This window comes from Thermobia domestica, chromosome 8 (assembly GCF_964235325.1).
Source record: "Thermobia domestica chromosome 8, izTheDome1.hap1.1, whole genome shotgun sequence".
NCBI lineage: Eukaryota > Metazoa > Arthropoda > Insecta > Zygentoma > Lepismatidae > Thermobia > Thermobia domestica.
In genome coordinates, this window is record NC_137461.1 from 119,484,000 (window position 1) to 119,506,902 (window position 22,903).

Genomic DNA, 22,903 nt, shown 5'->3' on the forward strand with positions numbered 1-22,903 from the left:
AGTATCTGTATATTGCAGTTTCTCCAATATTGCAGCTAAAATGCAAGTAGCACTTCAACTTCTGAATGGCGGATGAAGACTGAATGTGCCCGTCACCTGCATTTGAATGGGGAACACGCGCTAGTCAAATGTGCTTAAAAAATGTGGCTAGGTAGTAATAATAATAATAATAATAAAAAAACTAGAAATCGAATGCTTACAAAAATCCAAATTCCTGTGGAGTATAGAAATTGTCCGCCGGACAATATATGACTTCGTTTTTATAACGTACTCACTCGCTGCGGTCTTCTTTCTGCGTAGAACATGATATACGTGATCTGCTACCGGTCGTCAGACTTACAAGGGTGTTTGTAAACACACATTCAAAATACATTGAAGAATGTTTTGTCGGCGTCAGAACTGTTGACTTGAATCACACATTAATCCATTAAGTAATGCAAAACGAATACATTTAAGCAAGCGACGTTTAAAATTCTGCAAGTTAATCTAAAACAACATTCTATTTTGTTCTATATTTAACCATTGAATTGCTTTAGAATTCGATATAACAGACTTCTGTTCTAGTTCAGTTGTAATCCTAAGTTGCGACGCGTCGTTGTTCGATCCTAGGGATGTAACTTAATGGTGTGACATTATCTTGAGCTTTAGCAGGGCTTTTTTATTTTGCTCATTTTTCTGTTCCACCAACCTTTCCGTTACCATCAATTTGAATTAATGACCCTTTGAACCTTCGTGGCATAATTGCATTTATTTCATTACTGATCGTTCCCATTCGTATTAAATATTGATATCGATCTTCCCCCACATCAGTCACTACAGGCTACACACAACATGCGCATAACTTTTGTTAATGAAATAAAAGATTGTACTAGTTGCAAAGACTGTCGTTCAGTAAGAAATTGGTTAAATTCTATTCCAAGTTCCTTTTGATAAGATCGGTATGTGACGTTTGGGCGCGAAGCCATTTGGGTGCCACACGTTTGGGCGTGAGTTAAATTAAAAAGTCATTATGTTAGGCGCTGAGTACTAAGTTCGAATCAAGATATCACAAGGTGTCTACTGTAGTGGAAGTCCTTGAATTATACTGGATTTTATTTTACATACTAGAAATACTGGAATTTCAAAATTCTAAAAACTGAGTTAACAAATTTTGTAAATTTAAGTTTCAACCAAAGTTAAGTGTGCTTTTTATTTGATAACTTTTCAAGCCCAAGGTAAGTAGACCAGACTAGATACGATTGACTGCATTACATATATAGTGAGCCTATTCCATTAAAAGACTTAAAGCAGGCCTTGTACTGTAGTTATGCAATAAGTGTGAGTGTCTAGTGGCTAAATGACCAATATATGTACACTTAACTTATTTTTCACTTTGAAATCGTTCTTTTTTTTTTCTTTCACCACTTTCTATAATGCAGATTAAATGCTTACAATGGGGCGAAAAATCAAGTGTGTTAAGTTTTGATTTTTATATTGGAATGATAATTTTAAAAAATGATACTAGAAATACGGCATACTGCAGTTCCTAAACTCAATGTCTTAGACACCCTGTATTAACATCTTTTCCGCAACTCGATTAGGATTTAGGATTTTTAGATTTCTGGGCTCTCGGCATCTAAGGCCATTTAGCCCGTCACGTTTGAGGGAGCACAATATCCGGTGAAAGGGAAGGAAGAAAAGATTGGGGAAGGAAGGAAGCGGCCTGGACCTATAAATTAGGTACCACCCCGGCATTTGCCTGGGGTGAATGAGGGAAACCTCATTCAGGGTAGCTGGCCTGAAAGAGCGTGTTACACTTTTTCGACAGTGCCCCCACCGGGAATCGATCCCGGAACCACTCGCATCGAAGGCGAGAACGTTACCGATTACGCTACGCGGGGTCTCAACTCGAGTGCGCGGAAATCTTTTATTGGTACTTCTTTATTGGACTTAAGGAAGAGAAGAGTTTGGCAAACGTAATACGAAAGAAAACGAATTTTAATATTCATAAGTATGTAATTATTAACTTTTTTTACAAATACAAAAATTAAATCAATGTTTTAATTAAGGGTCTTTACTACAGCGAAATTAAACTACCGCTAATTTTAGTTTTTGTGTAATATCTTTAAAACAAATAAAAATATTCGAAAAGCAGAAACGTAGTGAACTAGACAATACGATTTTGCATGTGATACCTTTACCACAATTCACCGATCTGGTTTTGGTATGTCGCTATTTACAGAACCCGCAAAAAATGCTAAATCTATCTTCAGTTCCAAATCGAAAGCAGATATGAGTTGTGATAATTGTATCATATGTAAAATCGTATTGTCTAGTTCACTACGTTTCTGCTTTTCGAATATTTTTATTTGTTTTGAAGATATTACACAAAAACTCTAAAATTAGCGGAAGTTTAATTTCGCTGTAGTGAAGTCCCTTAACATTAAGAAAATTATTAACAGTTCATCTAATTCCTTCATTCCCTAGCTTTCTTATATAATACAAAAATTAGATCAGGAGTACAAGAATCGTGAACAAGCGAAAAATCAATCCATGACGAGGTTAGGCAACAAATGCCACAAACTCATTAAACTATTTAATTTAGAGGAATAAATAAGATAGAGATAGAATATAGGTAAATGAGGTGAGATAAAGATAGAAATGTAGGAAATGTATATATCTTGATTCGCGCTTAGTTTTCAGTGCCTAGCTTACTTTATATGTCGTAAATTGTGTACCTCGCGCCCAAATGGTGGCTCCCAAATATCCTGTCCCGGATAAGATGTTGTCAACAACAAATAGCTGTCATTTCTAGTTGTTTTTCGTCTGGTGATGTGAGTCAACTGTGACTTGATTCATACCGAAGTAAGAGAGATCATTTCGTTGAAAGGAAAATGTTAATGTAGATGATGATAGTTAAAATATTAGCTTCAATGCGAGGTGAAATATAGTTCACACCTTGTATTGCAGTTTTCAGGCGCATATATGCAATACCGTATGCTCAAATGTAGAAAAGAATGAAGGTGTCACTGTGTCTAGGCTCGGTTAATCATTGTAGTAGCGTACATTATGCGTAATTTTAAACATGAATAATAGACGCAGATATTCTAAATGCCTTAATTTTTGTGTAAAAAAGTTTTGTTTGTGTGTCATACCAATAAACTGAAATTCTAATATATATATATATATATATATATATAAAATGTATGTTACAGTAAAGTAGTGTAAAATTACACAAGTAAACTAATATTAAAGCAGTCATTAAGAGTGAAAGAGTGAAAAATCGTATTTAATGAAATGAACATTAAATTATTGTTTCCTTAATGAGTTTGTATTAGTGTTAATCGTTTGTGAATTGTTTTATGGATAGGCATAATTGGCAAGACATTTTTAATGAGCTCGTACTTGATACTAGGATTTATTTGTTATTTTTATGATTTTTTGTTTAGGTTGTAGAAGATACAATTTTCACACAATACGTATAACGATTTGCGTTTATAAATTAGTTTTGTCAGGGGATGACATTAAGACTCTGTGATATAGATTTTAGTGCAATGCTTAACTACCCGGAAAAAACAGGCAATTTTGTGAAATCAATTGTGTTCAGGTCGTGACCTAAACGTGCCCGTGGACCTGACGTAGACCCAGAAATTTGGGTTTACGATCTGTTGAAAATTTGCTCATACTATGAAATGTGTTAGTGTGTGCTTTTACATATTGAGAGCTCACTGTGTAAATTAAGCAATTTTTATCACATAACTCGAATTTACAGACGAAATTATATAGCAATTTGTGCATCTTTTAAAAGCAACAGTTTTAAAATTAAAAACAAATAAATACAGCTGTAAGTAAAAGTTTAGCTGTCAACACAAGATTGCTTCATTTTGTGTAACTTTTGTATATTGAAGTGATTTCTTCCATCTCCCAAGTTTAACCTAGTTCCCACTAATGAGATTCTCTAATTTGTAATGTGTACTGTAAATGAAGATTAGATGGAATTGCAAGTATTTTCAAGTAGTTCCCGTGTGTTTGATAACGATATTGAAAAGTTTAAGTATACCTCCGAAGGTGCACTGTCGCTAACGAGAGCAGATTTTCGGGTTCGCATTTCGTGTCTTTTAGAACGTGATACTGATACAAAACGAAGCGAGACACGTCACAGATAAAAATTATTTATTGGTGTACCTATAGTTTACAATGGCTACCACTAGTAAATCTGTGCCACACAATCAGTATTTTTCATTTCAAGAAGTTTTTGAATGAATTAGAAACAGCATCTGTGGCCAGTGATTGCAATGCAATTTTGCGCTGCTTTCTTCCATCTTCAGGAAATGCATCTGCAGACAAGGAAGAATTTTGTGGTGTTTCTGTAAGATCTAGTATATCTTAGAGAATGTTCGTAGCAGTTGAAATTCATGGTCTGACTAATGATGCGTCGTTCTCTAAGAAAGTAAAGGATTGGTTAGGCCGGAAAAGATTTAAAACTGAGAAAATGGATGCTATTTAACTGATTTGCAAGATGAATGCACAAAGCTGAAGAGATTTGTAAAGATGAGGGAATACTTATATTCTTTCACCTATCAAGTATTTTATTAGATAATGTTCGAAAATATTGCTAAATAGACTGACTTACTTTCACGTATAGCAAAAAAATCAGTCATAAATTGTTTTCCCTTGGCTTTATTAGGGATTTTTGCGCTGTTGAGATATACAGCGAAAAGGGAGCACCATTATTGGTGTCTGGATAAAGATCCAAAATATGAACTTTCCTATTGCATGTCAACTAGCAATATGAAGGATCCATACAGAGGATATTTAAATCTGAGAAACTACTCGATCGTAAATAATGAAGATATATATATATATATATATATTTTTAAAGATAGCATTTTTCATCGTGATGAATAGATGGTATCTAAGCAATTTATTCGTGGCAAACAGATTCGCTTCGGTTTGTTTGGTAACCTGGGAGCTCATAAGGGCTTTGTCACAATTTTGATCAATACGCGAATGAGAAAATCTGGAAATGTAGAAAATGTGCTGTGTATCTCTGCAGAAAAGATATTATTTTGGAAGTTTGCGCACATTGCATGAAATAAAATCTATTAAAATGCTACAGTACCAATTAAGAGCGACCGAGCTCTAACCTATAACCTTAGCTTTCATACCTTTGATTTACGGTTATTTGTGATTTCACGTTTATAACAAACACAAATATTTTTAAAAGAGTGTACTTTAAATAAATTACTTAGAGATATTTTTCACAAAGTTTATCCTTTTAAATTATTGTTCAAAGCCTTTGCCTTTTAATAAGCCTTCTCCGAAATAAATGCAAATGAATTGTGCTGCCATCTTTGGAGTTCTTATAGACTACGTTTATATGTTTGTGGCCAATCCTTTCGACAATGATATCTCGGGAACTACAGGCTCTAGAAAGATGATGTTTTCACTGATCGATTGCAAATTTTGCGTAGATTGTCCAGTTCTAATTGAATTTTTAAAATACATGACCGTTATTTCTTTATTACATTTTTATGGGTACACTGGAAGTGTTGGTTAAAAAAAAAAAAAAAACAAGCATCATATCCTACCTATTATACATTCCAACACCATATAATTGTATATAGGGGCTGCATATCTCTCAGGTATTTGTTTCATGGCCAAATTATAATGAAAAACGAAGGATAACCATTTCTCCATCTAAGTTGAATCTTAATTGTTTGAAATGTTTTGCCCAATGAACACCATATATCACAGACATTATAATTGATTGTATGCGTAATGTATTAGCTTATTTTAAAATGAATAAAACGATAATCATGCCTGTTCTGTATGGTTGCGAAATATGGTGTCTTGCTCGGAACGAAGAACATAGGTTGAAAGTATTTGAGAACAAGATCCTGAGACGAATATTCGTATCCAAGAGAAACGGGAATAGGGAATAGCGGAATCTTCATAACAAGGAACTACATAATTTATACGGTTTATCCAACATTGTTAGGGGTCATCAAATCTAGGAGGCTCAGGTGGGCATTTCATGTAGCCAGGATGGAAGAAAGAACGAACACTTTCAAAATCTTAACTGGAAGACCAGCCGGAAAACGACCATTAGGAAGACCTAGGTGCAGATGGGAGAACAGTATTAAGATGGATCTCGCAGAAATAGGAATACAAAGTAGAAACTGGATCCAATTCACTAAGAATAGAAGTCAGTGGAGAGCTTTTGTGAACGTGGCATTGAACCTCCGGGTTCCATAGGTCATAGAGTTACTTAGTTTATGTATTTATTACATACTACATGCAAGAAGAAAGAAAACACAGATCATACATGATTAAAAACTGCAACCGGAAGTAGGCTCAAATCTTGCAAATGGTACGAGATATTGAAAAAGTAATCGAAAAAAATCTCTTGCCGATTTTTACCAAGATTTCTTTCACTTGTGTCTGCAAAGTTACATGTACAGATGTGAGGAATAACAAGGAGATTCATACTCATATGAATGATGCGCTGTATAAAGAGCGCAGGTTCAGCTAGTTATAATAAGAAATGTTAGTTTGTACCAAGTTCACCTTAGAAGGTACGCACATGCGTCTGGAAATCGTGAGAGAGAGAGTCGTAAATAAACGTATACGTTGAGTAAGTACGTTTAGAATGTCTATAGAAAGTTTAATTTCGCTAAATATCCCAAGTAGTTTCTTCTTGGGCGTTAACGAGTTAGAGGTGTCCGTAAGACGACGGATGAGTGTATATGAAGAGGTAGGATTTTAGCAATTTTCAAAATAACTGAAGAAACGTATAGTTTAAGCTCCATAACTGCTTAGTGCTTATTGTGAAACATGCGTGACTATCAGTTAGTTGTATGACAGTTGTTGAATTGTGTACTGATTAATTTTTTCTTCGTTGTCTCATGCAAATGTAGATACAATTGTTCCGTCGGTTTTTCTCTTTTTGAAAAGAAACCGTGTGCGTGGGTTTCGTAGGGGTTCTCCCGTTTCCTACCACTTTCTTTATTCCACCATTTCATTCATTTCTCATAATCACCGTCTCCTTTAGCCTAGCCGGCATAAACGTTGGACATAAAACTCAAATTTCATTTGTTTTTTGAAAAGCTAGTTTCTGTTACATTAAAATTAATGATGCCTGGAACTTTAACTGAGACTTCTTGATATAGTTTTTATTTTCAGTTGGTCTAATTCAAGCTACTTAATCATGTATTCGCAGAATTATTTCCTTTGGAATATTACAAGGGATGGTTTCGATGAATTTATATTTTCGATTATTTTGTTGTTAAAGGAAACTTAACTGAAGCCGCTATTGATGAGACTTGATCCCACAAATAGCCCTCCTCGTTGGCCTTAATGCCTAGTGCATGCGCCTTTGGTGCATATTGTCCTGAGTTCGATTACCAGTGGGTAAAACTCAAAATTTAATTTTACGATTATTCACTTTCATTAATCACCTGTGTCTTTTAGTTTAAAGGGCATATCAGTTTGGAACGTTAAGTTAAAAAAGATTAATTTTATTTCAATTACCTACAAGTGTTCCAGAGATACGGAGTACAAGTGGAAAATACTTGAAATTAATTGTAAAGCTTTTGAAGGTCTAATTACTGCATCTGATACTTAAACTTTAAAATCAAGAGAAATATGGAATCCTGTACTTTCGTAGTTGTTAATCGGTGAGTAGTCATTTTTTCGTGTGATTTGTTTTGCATTGGGACATTCCATGTGAAATCAACAAAGCCCACAACCTGACCATCTTAGATTTTTACCAAATTTTAGTATTACGTAGAGATTGTCGAGCTTTGGAATTGTGCAAAGTTGTAGCTTCCTGTGTGACGAAGTTTCTGAATTATGGGGGCTCAGAAATACGAAAAAATCGCTCACTTTTGTATATATACGAAACTTTCGGACAACACTGCTCTTGATCTAAATGGCGTAGAGAGCTGATTCTTGTTTTGTTTGAAAGCATAAAAAAGCTTTCCAACGATATATCGCATGCCTAGTTTAGGAAAAATATCTATTTCGGGTCACCCAGTACGACATTTTGACCTTGAACTTTTGAGAGTGCATATATTCGATTTTTCTAAAACTCGCATATAATTTACACACAAGCTTACTCTATAACATAACAGAAATAGAAGTTGGGACAGTAATGGGAACTTTTAATAATTTTTTTTTTTTTTTTAACAATTTGTTTGTACTAGACAGAATTTTAATGTATAAAGCAGTTTGCAACACTACATTTAGTGTAATAATAATAATAATAAAAAAGTGACGGCTATCGTGTCCAGTCTGGAAAAGTTTGATTTTTTGAAAAATAACGTACCACGAAAGCCACAGGAGTGACGCTTCCACTTAGTATTCCTTATTAGTGACATATCTTAAGGCCGTATGTTTTATATTTTGCCTTGCCCAATCATATAATTGTTTTGGTGTTATCTGGTCACTATAAGGTCTTTTCAAACTTGCTCTTGCAGCAAGTCTCTTTCAACTTCCCGAGTCCATCACACGTACTTTTTCCATGTGCGGCGGCAAAAAAACATTCAACAGGTACGGAAAAGTCGCTTTAATGTATAATGTTGATCAAGCTCTTGTGATTTTTGTAATGAGCTGCTGCTCCATCGGAGAAATTGAATAATTTTGTTAAATCTTCAGAACCGAATTTATCCCTTAGAAAGATAATATTTTCTGCAACAGGTGCACTTATCCGACGATCGCATTGTCAGTTACTGTAGACGTCTGGCGATTTCTGGAGTATAAGCAAAATAGTTGCTTGACCGTTATTCCAGTGGAAACCTTGTGACGCTTCTAGGAAAACGGATGAATAATTTTCTGCAAAATCGGAAAGAAAATTGCACTGTTCTCAAGAAGTTTTTCTTTCAGATCCTTAAGATATGAAGATTGTTGATAAGTAAGTTCTTTTGCTTTACGAGCCATGTAGTTAGTGCAGTGAAATTCTTGCTGATGTTTTCTGACAGGTCAACTTTTTGGAAGCACAGTTAGCAATTTTACTTGCACACTTCTATCCGCTGTTCGAATTTTTAATTCAACTGCATTATAATTTCACTTCCTGCTGCATTTTGCTTCCCATACTCTGTAGAAATGTCTAATAATTTTGTGATATTTTGGGCTGCGGTTCAGCGATTCTAACGCACTTTCTGTGACGCACTGCTTAATATCACCATTTGTAGCATCGGTGCTGCTAATCATCACACGCTCTGTTATTACAGGAGTCGCACTCGCATCACAAGTTGTTGCTAGATTCTTACGACAGAAATCACAAATTTTAAATCCATCTTTTAGCGATGAACACTTTGAAATCATCCACGGCAACATATTTCTCAAATTTCTTTTGATATTCCCATGACCTTCTGTATTAAATGCATTGCAGCAAACTGTCCTTTTAAATCTTGACGATTACATTATTCTGATACAGTAATTCGTTAAATAAGACTGACCTTTGGAACACTGACTTAACAGACACCACAATCAAGCTTCTGTTTTCAAGTACAAAGTCAGCACCAGCACATAAACACCTCAATCGTACATTTGAACGTGTGGACTCAGTCCCCTGTCAACACATTCCTCTAACGTATCCACACCTCTCAATCTTCCAAACCTTTCTGTAGCAGATGACTGCGCAATCTAGCATGCTGTTGTGCAATGCTACAGTGTTGCAAACTGCTTTACACATTAAAACTCTGTCTGGTACAAACAAATTGTTACTAAAAAAAACAATTTTATTGAAAGTTCCCATTACTGTCCCAACTTCTATTTCCGTTATGTTATAGAGTAAGCTTGTGTGTAAATTATATGCGAGTTTTAGAAAATCGAAGATATGCATCCTCAAAAGTTCAAGGTCAAAATGTGATACTGGGTGTCCTTAGATATTTTTCCCAAACTAAGCATGCGATATATCATTGGAAAGCTTATTTTATGCTCTTTCAAACAAAAGAAGAATCAGCTTTCTACGCCAATTAGATCAAGAGCAGTGTTGTCCGAAAATTTCGTGTATGTACCAATGTGGGCGATTTTTTCGTATTTTTGAGCCCCCATAATTCAGAAACCTCGCCACACAGGAAGCTACAACTTCGCACAATTCCATATCTCGACCATCCCTACGAAATACTAAAATTTGGTAAAAATCAAGATGGTCGGGTCAGAAATCCCTGTTTAATTTCACATAGAATGACCCATTGGCAGTTTTCAACGAACGTGCAGTTAAATTTTGTCATCTCAAATGTAAAACTGTTCAAAGACATCACAAGTGAGTCAGAAGCCCCTTGTACGTGTTCTGTACTCTAAATTTCACACTGTTACCAAAATTTCATTGTTGCGATTTATGAAGAAAGTTTTTACATCTTCGACTGCACTGGAGGAAAGTGCTGTAAGAAAGAAAAAAAAAAGGTTTAAACCAGTTTTTTTTCCTTTAATAATTTGCTGTATGTATTTATACCACGTATGAACAGAAATAAGTTTTTTCGCCTTGGTGTAATTATGCAACAACCGGCTTATGCTGGAAGGGAAACCCTTAAAGCGGAATCCAAACCGCTTCTCGGCTTACATACGAGAGAAATTGTCTTCCATTTGAACTCGAAACCAGGACTAATTGGGCACAAATGCGATAAGTTTGCTGACTCACTCAGAAAGGACTCCTGATAAAAATACATTGTACTGATCTTTACATACTTGTTAATATAATTGTCAAGAATCATTTCAGGACAAAAAGATTAACAGTTGCACAAATGAAACCATTATACAGAATTATGTATGGACAATTTCAAAATACTGCAGAGTACTAAAAGTAAATAAAGATATGAATTATTTGAGTCCACTTTGGCTCTGACCCAATTATGCAGAAATAGATACCAAAGGTACTTCTGATTTCAGTAAATGCCTTTCGTGGGGTTTGTAGGACCCCCCCCCCCCAAAAAAAATGGCATTTTGATGTATTTATCAATAGTAAACATTATTTAAAACGAAACAATATTTAGGATTTTTCTTTGATTGCAATTGCATATCAATAACAACAAACTAAAAAATCAAATTCACAAAATAAAAAGTGAGTAATGAATGGGGAATTTAGGTCTGAATATAACACGAATAATATACGGAAGAGAAACGTGATAACTCACAAATGTGTGTTCATCAAGATTTTACGAACACTTAACACTTTCACGAACATTTTTCGTTTAAACTTTATTTTTATTTTTTTAGTAGCTGGTTTAAACCAGCCAACCCTGGCTGTAAGTGAAAAAAATCTGTTACGTTGTTGGTGGAATGTGGAGAAGAAGCAAGGTTAGCATTCAGCAGCTGGAAGAAGGATGTCCTTAGTTTTAAGAAAAATGTAATCTCACTACGTATATAAACACACAATGAAAACGATTGAAATTTCCCTAGAACTTAAATACTTGTCTTCGTCCGAAAGTGTGAAGTCATCTGAGAGTGTCACGTATAGTACAATCTGGCAAAAGCTCTTCTTCTCAACATTGACTTGGATTTACTGAGTGATGAGTGGCGGTTACTTTAACTTGAATTTCTCAGGAAGTCTTTGCAGTGGCAATGGTGGTGAAAGTTTGTCTCTAAGTCATGACAGTGCTGACATGGAACACGGGGTTTCATTGTCTCATTGTCTGCTCTGTGAAGACTGAACAGCGATGGCTTTAAGAATTCTCAATGCTAAGTTAAATATAATGTCTGGGATGAAGAAATTTGGAAATAGGCAGAGCTGGTTCCACTTACTCAGAAGCTTCTTAGATCTGCTATGTCTGTTTACCGTAACTACAGAGCATAAGAAAGGAGGAAGCCCAAAAAGCAGAAGTTACGAACAAAGTTAAACAACAGAGAAGTGATGGAGAAATTGACAAAGGAAAAAAGGAACATTGAGGACATGGAACGAATCTGCAACAGAAAAGAAAAGCAGAGGATATGAAAAGAAAAGCAGAAGATGAACTTTTGTTTCAGGCTTCTGAACGTCTGAAGACAACTGAAGAGAAAGGACATGACTGAAGTGCGCTTTGCTCAGGTTATGTTGGAGGGGTTGAAGAAAGTAAAGAAAGATTTGCAAGATCAGCAGAAACAAAGTGATAACTTAAAAGAAAATGGTGGATAAGAAAAAAATCCTTAATAACTCACTTCTTTATGAAGAAAGACTAAGTTTATGTGAAAATATGAAAATCTGTTAGCATACGTTTTTTGTTCTTTTTATTTCATTTTGGATGTAACTGCATTTTCAGTTGACATTTGTAATTTGTTAAAATTTCATAATAAGGGTATAAACATAATTCACATTATTTGCTTTGGTCTTTTGTGTTAAGGGAAAATGACATATATTTCCTTTTTAGTTCACTTTTCATTGTATACGGAATGTTGGTGGAAGCCATGCCTATGTTTACCAAACATGTGGTACCAAGACAAAATTTGTAACAAACGAATTGTACAAGACAAATTTTATTACTAGTTAATGATAATCTAATAATCTAGATGCTATGTATTAATTACATTGCTTTAATTTTTATATTATTTGACATAACGAAAGTATATAGAAATTTGACTTTGCCTCATCCAGATCAAAGTTGAAATACAAAACCGTACAAAGTATGTAATTAATTACGAACCCCTAAACACGAGTAATCCATTTTTTTCTAATTAGCTTCAAACTTAAGTAAAATAATGTTGAATCGTAGCATGTTAAAACATTATGTATTTCAGCTATGATCCAGCCGGCCCTATTTGGTTAGTGAAAACAAAACAAAACAATAAATAAAATAAAATAATAAATATATGCTCAAGTGTGGCATCAAGGTTTAAAGTTACTTTTGATGAGATTTTGGTCACTTTTCAACAATTTAGAAGAGCCCACACAACTATGAGCCCTGCACTCTCTCTCTCCCCCTCCCCTCCTTGCTGAAAGAACTCGAAGTATTTTCTTTCCTTCCTGTATTTTGTTCTAATATAGAGTAAGTCAAATGTAAGTAGGAGTGAAAACTCAGTTCCAGCATTTAAACTATGGCTGTGAGTGAAGAGAATACCAAATAGTAACATGTCCGATAGTTAAAACTACTACTTACTTCAACATGTAAGTCAACAACCACATTGTTTTGTAGTTCACGTGTACCATTAGTCAAGACAATATGCTTCAAAAAATTAAATAAAAACACTTCTTTTTGTTCTAGGAGGAAAAGAATACAGACGTATCTGAGCTTGATGATGGGCAGCTGAAGGCACTTCTTGATGAAGCTATCACCTACAAATGTCCCAAGGATAGGGAGGGCAAATCAGACCTCTTCAGAGTAAGTTCAATTTTTATATATTGTAAGCATCATAGTAAGAAATGAAAATACCCCGGAATACTAGGTAGTGAAGAATGTACAGGCTGGAGTATGTTAATTGGATGGTTGATTTGGGATTTATCGTTCTGTTTAGGAGCTAAGTTATATAAGACATGACGTGAACGTACGGCTTAACGTGATTACTGCCATGAGCTGCCAAAGAAGTGTTCAACATGAAACTCGACAAGCATATGGTGAGTGTTTCAGATCTCACAGCAGTATGAGTGATGGATGTTTGAATTCAAATACGGGAAGCCCTAATTAAAAATCGGACCTTCTCAAAGTATGTTGTATACATTGTAATCTCAATTTCCACCTATCTAATGAACACTGCGTGTGCGAACGAGTATGTACCAATGAAATAACTATCTCGGCAGTCAGTGATGATAAAATATTTCAGCTTCTTTTGTTTGGAGCATATCTATTTTATTCGAAACACCAAATATATCAATTTACGCGGCTTAACATATAAGTGTCTTCCTTTGATTGGTCTACGACTGTTGCTCGTCTTCCCAACTGTTCTGTAGCACTTGCTGCTTAGCATATACACAGGCCGTGATATTTCTCAGTGGAAGGCGATCTTGCGGGAGGGGGATCAAATAGGGCTAACACCTGGTGTACAGTTCTGTAGGAATTGATCATCCGGGAAATTTCTGATGTCCCTGGTGCTTAAGGGAGGATATACTGGAATCCTGTCCTTTCTACATCCTGCAGTAATGTAGTTTTATTGTCGGAATGATGGAAAATTGCTTTAGAGAAGTACATCAGTGCGTGAACAGCACACAATTTTCCGGATCTTGTCATTAGCCTGGAACTCTAACTGTACGTTGCAGCTCTAAATCGTAACTTGTATTACTATATTGTAGTTGAAGGTATTTGAAGTAAGGACTCGTCTGTCCAGTCGATTACTGTGCACAACGCTGAAAAGCTTCGCGTTGCTATGCCTTTGGTCAGAAGTTGCTTATACCACCACGGAATGAAATGACCATGTAATAGTTCCTGTATGAATCGTCGGTGCATAGTAACACGAGACACACATTCAGTTAACCAAACGCAGCATTAGCCCACACTGCAATGTGATGCATTTGTACAGTAATGCTTGTTGTGACATTTTTCCTTTAAAAAACAGTTTCTGAAGAACCAAAGTTTTATCGTTATAGTTTTTTTTCTTTTTCTATACAAGGGTATTCAGCAGGACACTCTTTATTGATAGTTCGATGCGGATTGGCACTGCCATCGTACGGATCATAATGGCAATCGTGGTACAGTTTATCGGCGCGAGAATAAATCCTGTGTCCTTGCATTCTAAACCTCTAGAAGTTGTGTAACAATAACGTGGCTAGTCCCACATGGGTTTATCAAATATCATGTGTTCCGAACGAAATTACGTAGATCAGTTTGATTTTCTGTATTTTAGTGCTTTTTGCTGATAGAGGGATTGTGACTGGGGTTTTGGTAGATTCATCTTTAACTTCCTAGTTGAAGATTAACAGAGCAGGAAGGTGATGAAAAATCGTCAACTAATAACAAGTGGTGTATCATACGTATCCTCAAAGAACAAGAGAACAGTGGTAATCAACTTTTTATTCCTAACTATGCTTTTCCATCCGGGCTTGTTCCTATAGATTTAAGCTATCTTCAATTCAAATCCTATAATTCCTATAGATATCTTCATTAAAAATTAATTGAATTGCTGATTAAGTAACGAAGCTTTGTTATAAACAGAATAATCATGCTGTAAGTTTTATAGTAGACGTATGTTAGTTATTTGATTTGTTAAATATGTGGCAATACGAATTCCTCCGGCAGAAATTGTTTTCATTATTATTTACAATGCATCATACTTTAAATTTTACGTATCACGTAAGAAGTGTCGCCCACTCCTAGTACACGTACCCCAGATGAATACCACTGCTATATAGAGAAATGTCATGCTATTGGGAAATATGAGAAACATAGCCAAATATTAATTTAACGTAAGTGATTAGAAAGTAAAGTTACTTATCTAACGTAGGTTATTGGAAGGTGACAATTAAGATTGCAGCAAGATTCCATGAAAGGCCTTTTATGTTTGATAAGTATTAGTGATTAGTTTTGTGATAGTTGTAGAAGTTGATAGTTGGGTAGTTTGTGCTGAGTGGCTCGTAAGTGTATGTGATAAAGATGCTTATAACGATATATACTACGTTCGCTTTCCTGATATACAGTTTCAGAATCGCAAAGGCTCGGTCCCTTTCCCCAAAAAAACACAAAACTGCTCCCAAATGACAATGAACAACCCTCCCGCTGGCAAAACCCATCCGTCAATGCTTGTACGACGTTGTCTGTCTTTCCAAATTGTCAAGAATGAGATCTAATGGTCACTGACTATTTTTCTTTCTTTCTTTTCTTTTCTTTTTTGTCAGTTCTTTTTTAAATCCTTTCCACAACACACTTTTCTTTTTCTTCCCGTAACTCAAACATAGTAAACGTATTTGCCGCGAAACTAGAGTAATGTAACACAACAAGCATAAATGTTTCCTTTGAGGTATTACGCTTTAATGCAGTGGTTTAGAAAAACTCAAGAAATAACAAAAAGGAAAATTTGGCAACAACAGAACTGTCACCCTCACTGACTTTTCTTCGACTAGCCATAAATAAGCCCTCATACTGAGTTTGGCGAAATCTTCCACCACCCACGGTGTGTCGGCATCGGACAGCAACTGTATATAAGGATAGCGAACGTACTATATACCGGCTGAGGCTTGTAAGGTAGGAATGTGTCATCTTCATTGCAACACGTTCACAGTATTTTACGGAAACGAATTAATTGTATCCGGCAATAAGATACAATATCTGGTAATTCTTCTGGCTTTAGGAACTGTTAGTTTTTTTTTTTTTTTTTCATTTTTTTTTTTTTTTCATTGTGAGGGTATAAAGTCAGGTATTTAGATGTCGGTGTGTACAATGTGGTTTTACTGGGAATTGTCGATGATGTTCGGTTTCGTTTGTATTGAATTGCATCTGGAATACATACTTGGTATTTGTTTCGGTTGGTAGAAGCTAGTTCTTTCATTTTCGAGATTTTGTTGGAGATTTATGAAAAGGAAAAATGTCGCATTAAGGTTAGTTTTTACTACCCGCTGGTTGTAAGACGCCTGGAATACTGCAAAGGGGGAACATGGGCTCAGTAATAGAGCGCGTTTCTGATGCATGATGTTTCTGGTGTGATTCTGGCCCTAAAAGTTTGTGGTGGACAACATCGTGTCCGTGGTTTAATCTGGTATTCTCGTTTTTTTCCCACACGCTCATTCACCAATTCTTTCATCATTCACTAGCCTTAATCATGCGTATCCCTTAGCCTGAAGGGCATAATTGTGAGACGTTAAACTGAAAGTTTTCTTTAGCGATAAACCAGGTTGTTTGAATATTCTGATTTCATACTAAATACTCTTTCTTCAATAATGTTATGAAAAGTAAAATACTGCCCGCAGTTGGTCCCAAAGTATATCGAAGAACTAAAGGAATAAGTTTCTAGCAGTATATCTCATCATAAAATGTAAGTCTACGGCTTCTTTGCTGTTAATATTGTGTTATATAGCTTGTGAATCATCTTTGAACAGTCTTACATTGTGAGTAGAAATACCATTAGGTAAACTGTAGAAGTATACTTCTCCACTTGTAGGGACTAAATGTTGTTTTCTATGATCTTTCCCAGCAAAACAATAGATTCTTTTGAAGTGGTGTAACAATGGATAGTGTAGTGCATCTAGAAGGAAAACAGACCTTGATGAAGGCTTAACGTACTGAGTTCTCATTCTGAATGTAATGAAGCTAGCAGGAGGGAACAAATTCTACTTTCGATAATAGATACTGTCTTGAATTAAAATAGTCAGTCCATTGATTGTATTGATTAAATAATTATTTATTTATACGTATGATGAAACTAAGCTATTACGAAGAACGAACAAAAGTTGTGACCGTCGAGTACGTTCGAAAGTGTCCATAAGGAGTATGTCAAAGTACGCCGATAAGCTGGGCCACTGTTTCATTTGTATGTGATGAATAGACCGACAGTGTGTCCTACCAAATTATGGCCATACAGTTTTGCAAGGACCTGATGTACAGCAAGCAGATTGAAGAAAACATACAGGAATAGCTTGCATAATGCAAGTTGGGCTAGCTGCTTTTATTACGATGTGGCTATAGCTATTCAGATTTTTAAAGATAATCGAATATTTATTGTGATAAACAAGTTCATTTTAATATATATAAAGATGCTTCCAAACTTCAGATGTTTGAGATATAACATTCTTAGTTTGCAACACTGAACAATAAATATGATATTTTAAGTTTTCTTTTATGTTGATTTGAAGTATGCAATAATCTGACGTAGTGTCATTTGAGAAATAACTTTATACTAGGAGGGCAACACTGTTTACCGGGTGGTGGTGTTTAATAGGTAAAACGATGTCCCCCTCCTTATGGTTGCTTCATGCAAAGTTTCGCTTTTCTCCCTCTTCTAGTTTCTCCCTTATCACTGATGATCCTCTCTCTCTCTCTATATATATATATAATATACAAGGTGTTAATGAACTATACCGACAAACTCGGAGGTGATTCCTCACATCAAAATAAGAGAAATTTCATATGAACCTATGGCGAAAAGTGCGTAGTTTCAGAGCTAGGGCTGTCCAAAATCGCGAAAAAGCAAACTTTCAGGAGGCCCTATTTCTAATTCGAGAGACTGTGGATGGTGGTCCTTATCAGCATAAAGGTGGTCACATATGCAATCCAAAAATGCATATTTCATTAATGTTCAGTGGGTGTACAGAATATTTCCTGCAGGGTGAAATTCCCAGACATGTCATCAACCGAAGTTTGAAATATGCTCTGACTTTGATTGATCCAAAATAGGCATACGATAAGCCTTGATAGTAGTGAACACGGAATCTTTTGGTGCAATGTAGGAAGTGTTAAAGGATCGTCAGGAGCACGGTCTACGAAAAAAGGCATGCTGCGATGTTTTTTTTTTTCACGCTTATAAGTGAAGAAAACGTGAAATATACCGTGACGAAATACATATCACATGTTATTCCAAACACAAAGAAACATGGAGCTGCCGGTTCCTAACACTTCCACCTTCCCTTCGAAGCATTGGATGCCCATTGTTGTCAAGGCTTATCTCCTGTCTACTTTGGACTGTTCTTGAAATCAGGGTATATCTCAGTGGTGTCCAATTATAATGAGCCTGAGGGCCATAACCGTCTTTGCTAGCAAGGTGGAGGGCCGCAGCTAATATTATTATTATTATTATTATTATACTACAAAAGAAAAATATAAAAATGTATTTGGAATATTACCTTCAATGTGATAAATGAGGGTGACTAGGAGAGTTTACAAGGGCTGGGATATCTACATCCAATCCTGTTGTTGCGAGCCGCAGAAGATGTAAAAGAGAAGAATCTCCAAGGCAGCTTCTGAAGAGGTTCTTCATAATTTTCATGGTGAATTGGTATGGTTGGTTTCGTTTGGTTACTTGAAGTAATCGTTCCATTCAGCAACGATGCCTTTCCTATAGCTACATTACCGACTCCAGTGTTGCCTTGCATGTTAGGGTTTTTTGTTGTACAGAAGCGCTAAATGGATGCCTTATTTCGAAAGAAGAGTGGAAACATTAAAAGAATGAACATAAATGAAAATATTATCAGTAATAACAATCGCATGTCGTGAGAGCTTTGTGGACCGCAGAAAATGGTTTGGCGGGCCGCCATTTGGACAGCTCTGGTATATCTGAAAACTCTCTTGAGAGCATATCTGAGAATTACACTCTGTAGGGAATACCGTCTGCACCTATTTACAATTGATCAAATATGCACTTTTAGATTGTGTATGCGTGCCTTCTTTTACGCTGATATGAACCACCATTCACAGTTTCTGGAATTCGAAATGGGGCCTATAAAAATTTAGCTCTTTCGCGATTTTGGACAGCCCTAGCTCCGAAACTATGCACTTTTCGCCTTAGGTCCACATGAACTTTTTCTCTTATTTTGATGTGAGGAATCATCTCATACCTTGTCGGTATAGTTCAACTCTCTCTCTCTCTCTCTCTCTCTCTCTCTCTCTCTCTCTCTCTATATATATATATATATATATATATATATATAAAATATATGAAATAGAGGTTTAACAACTGCATGGCCAAAAGTGACGATGTGATTACGGACATCCAAATAAGTAAAAATGTTCCTATAAACATAGGTCCGATGATGCTTCGTTTCCGAGATACAGGGTGTTCAAATGAGTTCCTCCAATGGCTCACTATGGAGAAATGAATGGAAATGTTTTCAATATTATAGGAATAATACAATCAAGTAGAATTATACTAACACTAACATAAAAACTAATCAATATTTGAGGTTATTGGATTGTCAGTGTTGCCAAGCTGATAATGTTATGTTTTCATATAGCACTAGACCTCCACACGTTAGTGTATGATTTCCGACATCAAGACGTTCCTAAGAATGGAGCAGATTCCACTTCACTTTCGAAAGACAAGGCGTCCAAGTGTGAACTCAGTTAACAGCGCACAATAGGAAACAACGGTTCATAGATCACAACTCTTGCATGAAAGGTTATTGTGTCGTTACAAATGAATGCACATGAGAATAACTTACGTATGAAGCTACAAAGTAATGTTATTGGGTAACAATGTTGCACAACAGGCAATCAATGAAGCGAAGAGTGGAAGCGTCTGTACGCGCTGGAGGTGGTCACTTCGAATAGTTCTTGTAATACATTTCGTCACTATCTTTACGAGTACGATCTTCCGGAGTTTGTGTGGTATAGACGAACGCTATGGCCTCCATCGAATAACTTTATCAACTACTTATCTGTAGAAACATGCAATATTTGTGATCTGTGAACCGTTTTTCACTATTGTGAGCCGTTATTTGACTTCACACGTGGACCCCTTGTCTTTCGAAAACGAAGCGGAATCTGCCTCATGTTTAGAAACGTCTTGATGTCAGCAATCATATGCGAACGTGTGGACGTCTAGGGCTATTTGAAAACAATACTTTGTATCAGGTTGGCAACACTGACAACCCAATAACCTCAAATGTTGACTGGTTTCACTCTGTTAGTGTAAATATATTTGCACAGGCATAATTCCACATAATTGTATTATTCCTGTAATATTGAACACTTCCATTCACTTTCCCATAGTGAGGCATTGGACCCATGTTTATAGGAATATTTTTACTTATTTGAATGTCCGCAATCACATCGTCACTTCTGGCCACGCATTTATGTTACGTCTGTGCGCAGCCTGGGGACCAAATGACTGGACCGAGAGTTATCAAATTTTGGTCACGGGTACCTTGGTGCAGATCCCCAGACCAAGACGAAGCGTTTTTTTTTTCTTTCTTCAAAATTCGAACCGGGGGGGAGTCGTTTGCCGGGACATGTAAAAGTAGTAGAAAATTACCGATATTAGTGTCAAATCCATAGCTTTCGCGGTCGCTGAGATGGAGATACTCCCACAGGCGTTGACTTCCAAATACAGCCCCCATGCGAAGAATAAATATTTTCAGCTTTTATTATATAATGTATGTATAATATTAAGTTCAGGAAACTCGATTGGGTAATTCCTCCGTAACTATAGTTAGTTCTTGATATGCATAGTAGTTCAAATTTTTAGAAGTTTTGATAGACATCTCGTTTAAACTCAATGCTGAGAAAAGACACAAGTAGAGGAAAACGTATATTTCTAGAGAATCGAGAGCACATACCTTTTATCCTACTGGCCTATACGTGTTTTTTTCTCAAGCCAAGCAATTCTGGTTGTTGCTTAGGTTGAGTCGCTAGCATGGAAATGCGTGAAATAATCATGTAGGATCCCTGTTTCGCAGGTAACTCATTAGAAAGTGTGCATACGGATAACCATATGGAAATGTTTGCTGTAGGTATATTTGATATGTATAATATAATAATGCAACTCATATGAAAATTAAGTACATTCCGGTGATTACATAGGAATAAATCTGTTATTATGGAAAAGGAACGAAAGTAGTAGTACAAAGTAGTAACATGTTGATAAATTGAACGGATAGTTAAACTGCTATGAAACACCTTTTTACAAAAGGAAAACTTAATGAAAACTTGTTTTTATCCTTGCGATTTCGAAAATTTTCAGCAGTATACATACGACAGTGAACCACTAATTGAAAAGTTACCGCACATTGGTGCATTCCGAAATTGGTAATTCCTGCTTAAATGTGAAAAACAATTTCTAGGAGAATCGAACTCTGGTTCGTGAACTAGTAACCATAATCGTAACCACTTTGATTTAAGAGTCTTAAACATTTTTGGGGTTTTTCATTATCTTTTGGACTCGGCACACGGAATTATAAACCATAGGCAGTAAACACTTGAAAGTTTTTGTAACTTTACTGCCTTGCTTCCATTTGAATCATTTTTTCGTCTTGTTCGTCGTGGATTATGTACTGTTACCTTGTACCTAAAAATATTGACTTGAACAAGTATAGAAGATTCTGCTGCTTCAAATCGACTTGCTGCAAAAGAGAAAACACGTTTGATAAAATCCATCTGTTTTGAGTAGATGTGCCATTTGAATCGCTTCTCAAGTTCACATTTCGATTTCAATTGCGCCTAAAAATTATTTCGATGGTACATTTACTTTCCGAAAAAGAAAAGTCCTTTTTCAAATCTTCATCGAAACTGTATTGTAGACCTTCATGGAGACCCGTTGTTTACAAGATCAATAAATCTCGTAATTTAGTCATGAGATCTCTCATAGCTATGTGGATAGCATACGGGCCTTCGGTGTGGGGGATCCAGATTTGTTTCCTAGTGGGAGTTCATGTGGTTGCGATTGCACGTTAAACTGTGGCAGCAGTTCTTATGATTCCAGCCGAATTTTTTCCACTGCGAAGTCAGAACTTACTGAGAAATGACACAATGGATTTCTACATGAACAACAGAAATCACGAGAATAGAAAACCTTAATTGAAATATATGAATTACAGGGTACAGTGAATTTTGCTTATATTATTGATATGCGTGTATTACTCTACGAGGTGAAATGCGCATTCTTCACACGGAAAAAATAGGTTTACGGAAAATACTTGTAAAACAGCGATAACTTGGAAAAAAAAAAAGTCAGGGAATTTTAAAATGGGAAAACTTATAGAATTGCGAAGAATGAGATTTTATGAACATTTAAAATAAACAGTCTAAGATTTCAGATGTGGTTGAATGCTTGTTTTTTAATAGCCAACTTAGAAACGTATGTGTAAATGGTGTGTAACTTGTCTTCCGATGTTCCACAGTTGTGCGAGTTACGTTCTGCTTTCGCTTGACGAGTAGAGTATTATATTGGGAAATTATCTATAAAATGCGGTTGGAGCAACAATCCAACGGTAAATTTTTTTTCTATGTACGCTTAATTCCAAACTTTTTCAATTTCCCTTCTCAATAGTTTCGATTTTCCCTTCTCAAGTCTCGTATCCTGCATTAAGTGAAGGTAGACAGTCGCGCGAACAAATGGATTTTGGAATACGCTTGTATTTAGCTCCTGTTTTTTCATT

General features: G+C 35.9%; 1 protein-coding gene across 4 annotated transcripts in view; it reads left to right on the forward strand.

The window, feature by feature from the left end:
• LOC145693168 (uncharacterized) overlaps window positions 1-22,903 on the forward strand; it is a 221,060-nt gene that overhangs the window by 107,576 nt on the left and 90,581 nt on the right. For all 4 annotated transcript variants that reach the window (XM_081768928.1, XM_081768925.1, XM_081768926.1 and 1 more), the window contains exon 2: window positions 13,158-13,274. In XM_081768928.1, the coding sequence (XP_081625054.1) occupies window positions 13,158-13,274 (117 nt within the window). The remainder of the gene's footprint in view (window positions 1-13,157; window positions 13,275-22,903) is intronic.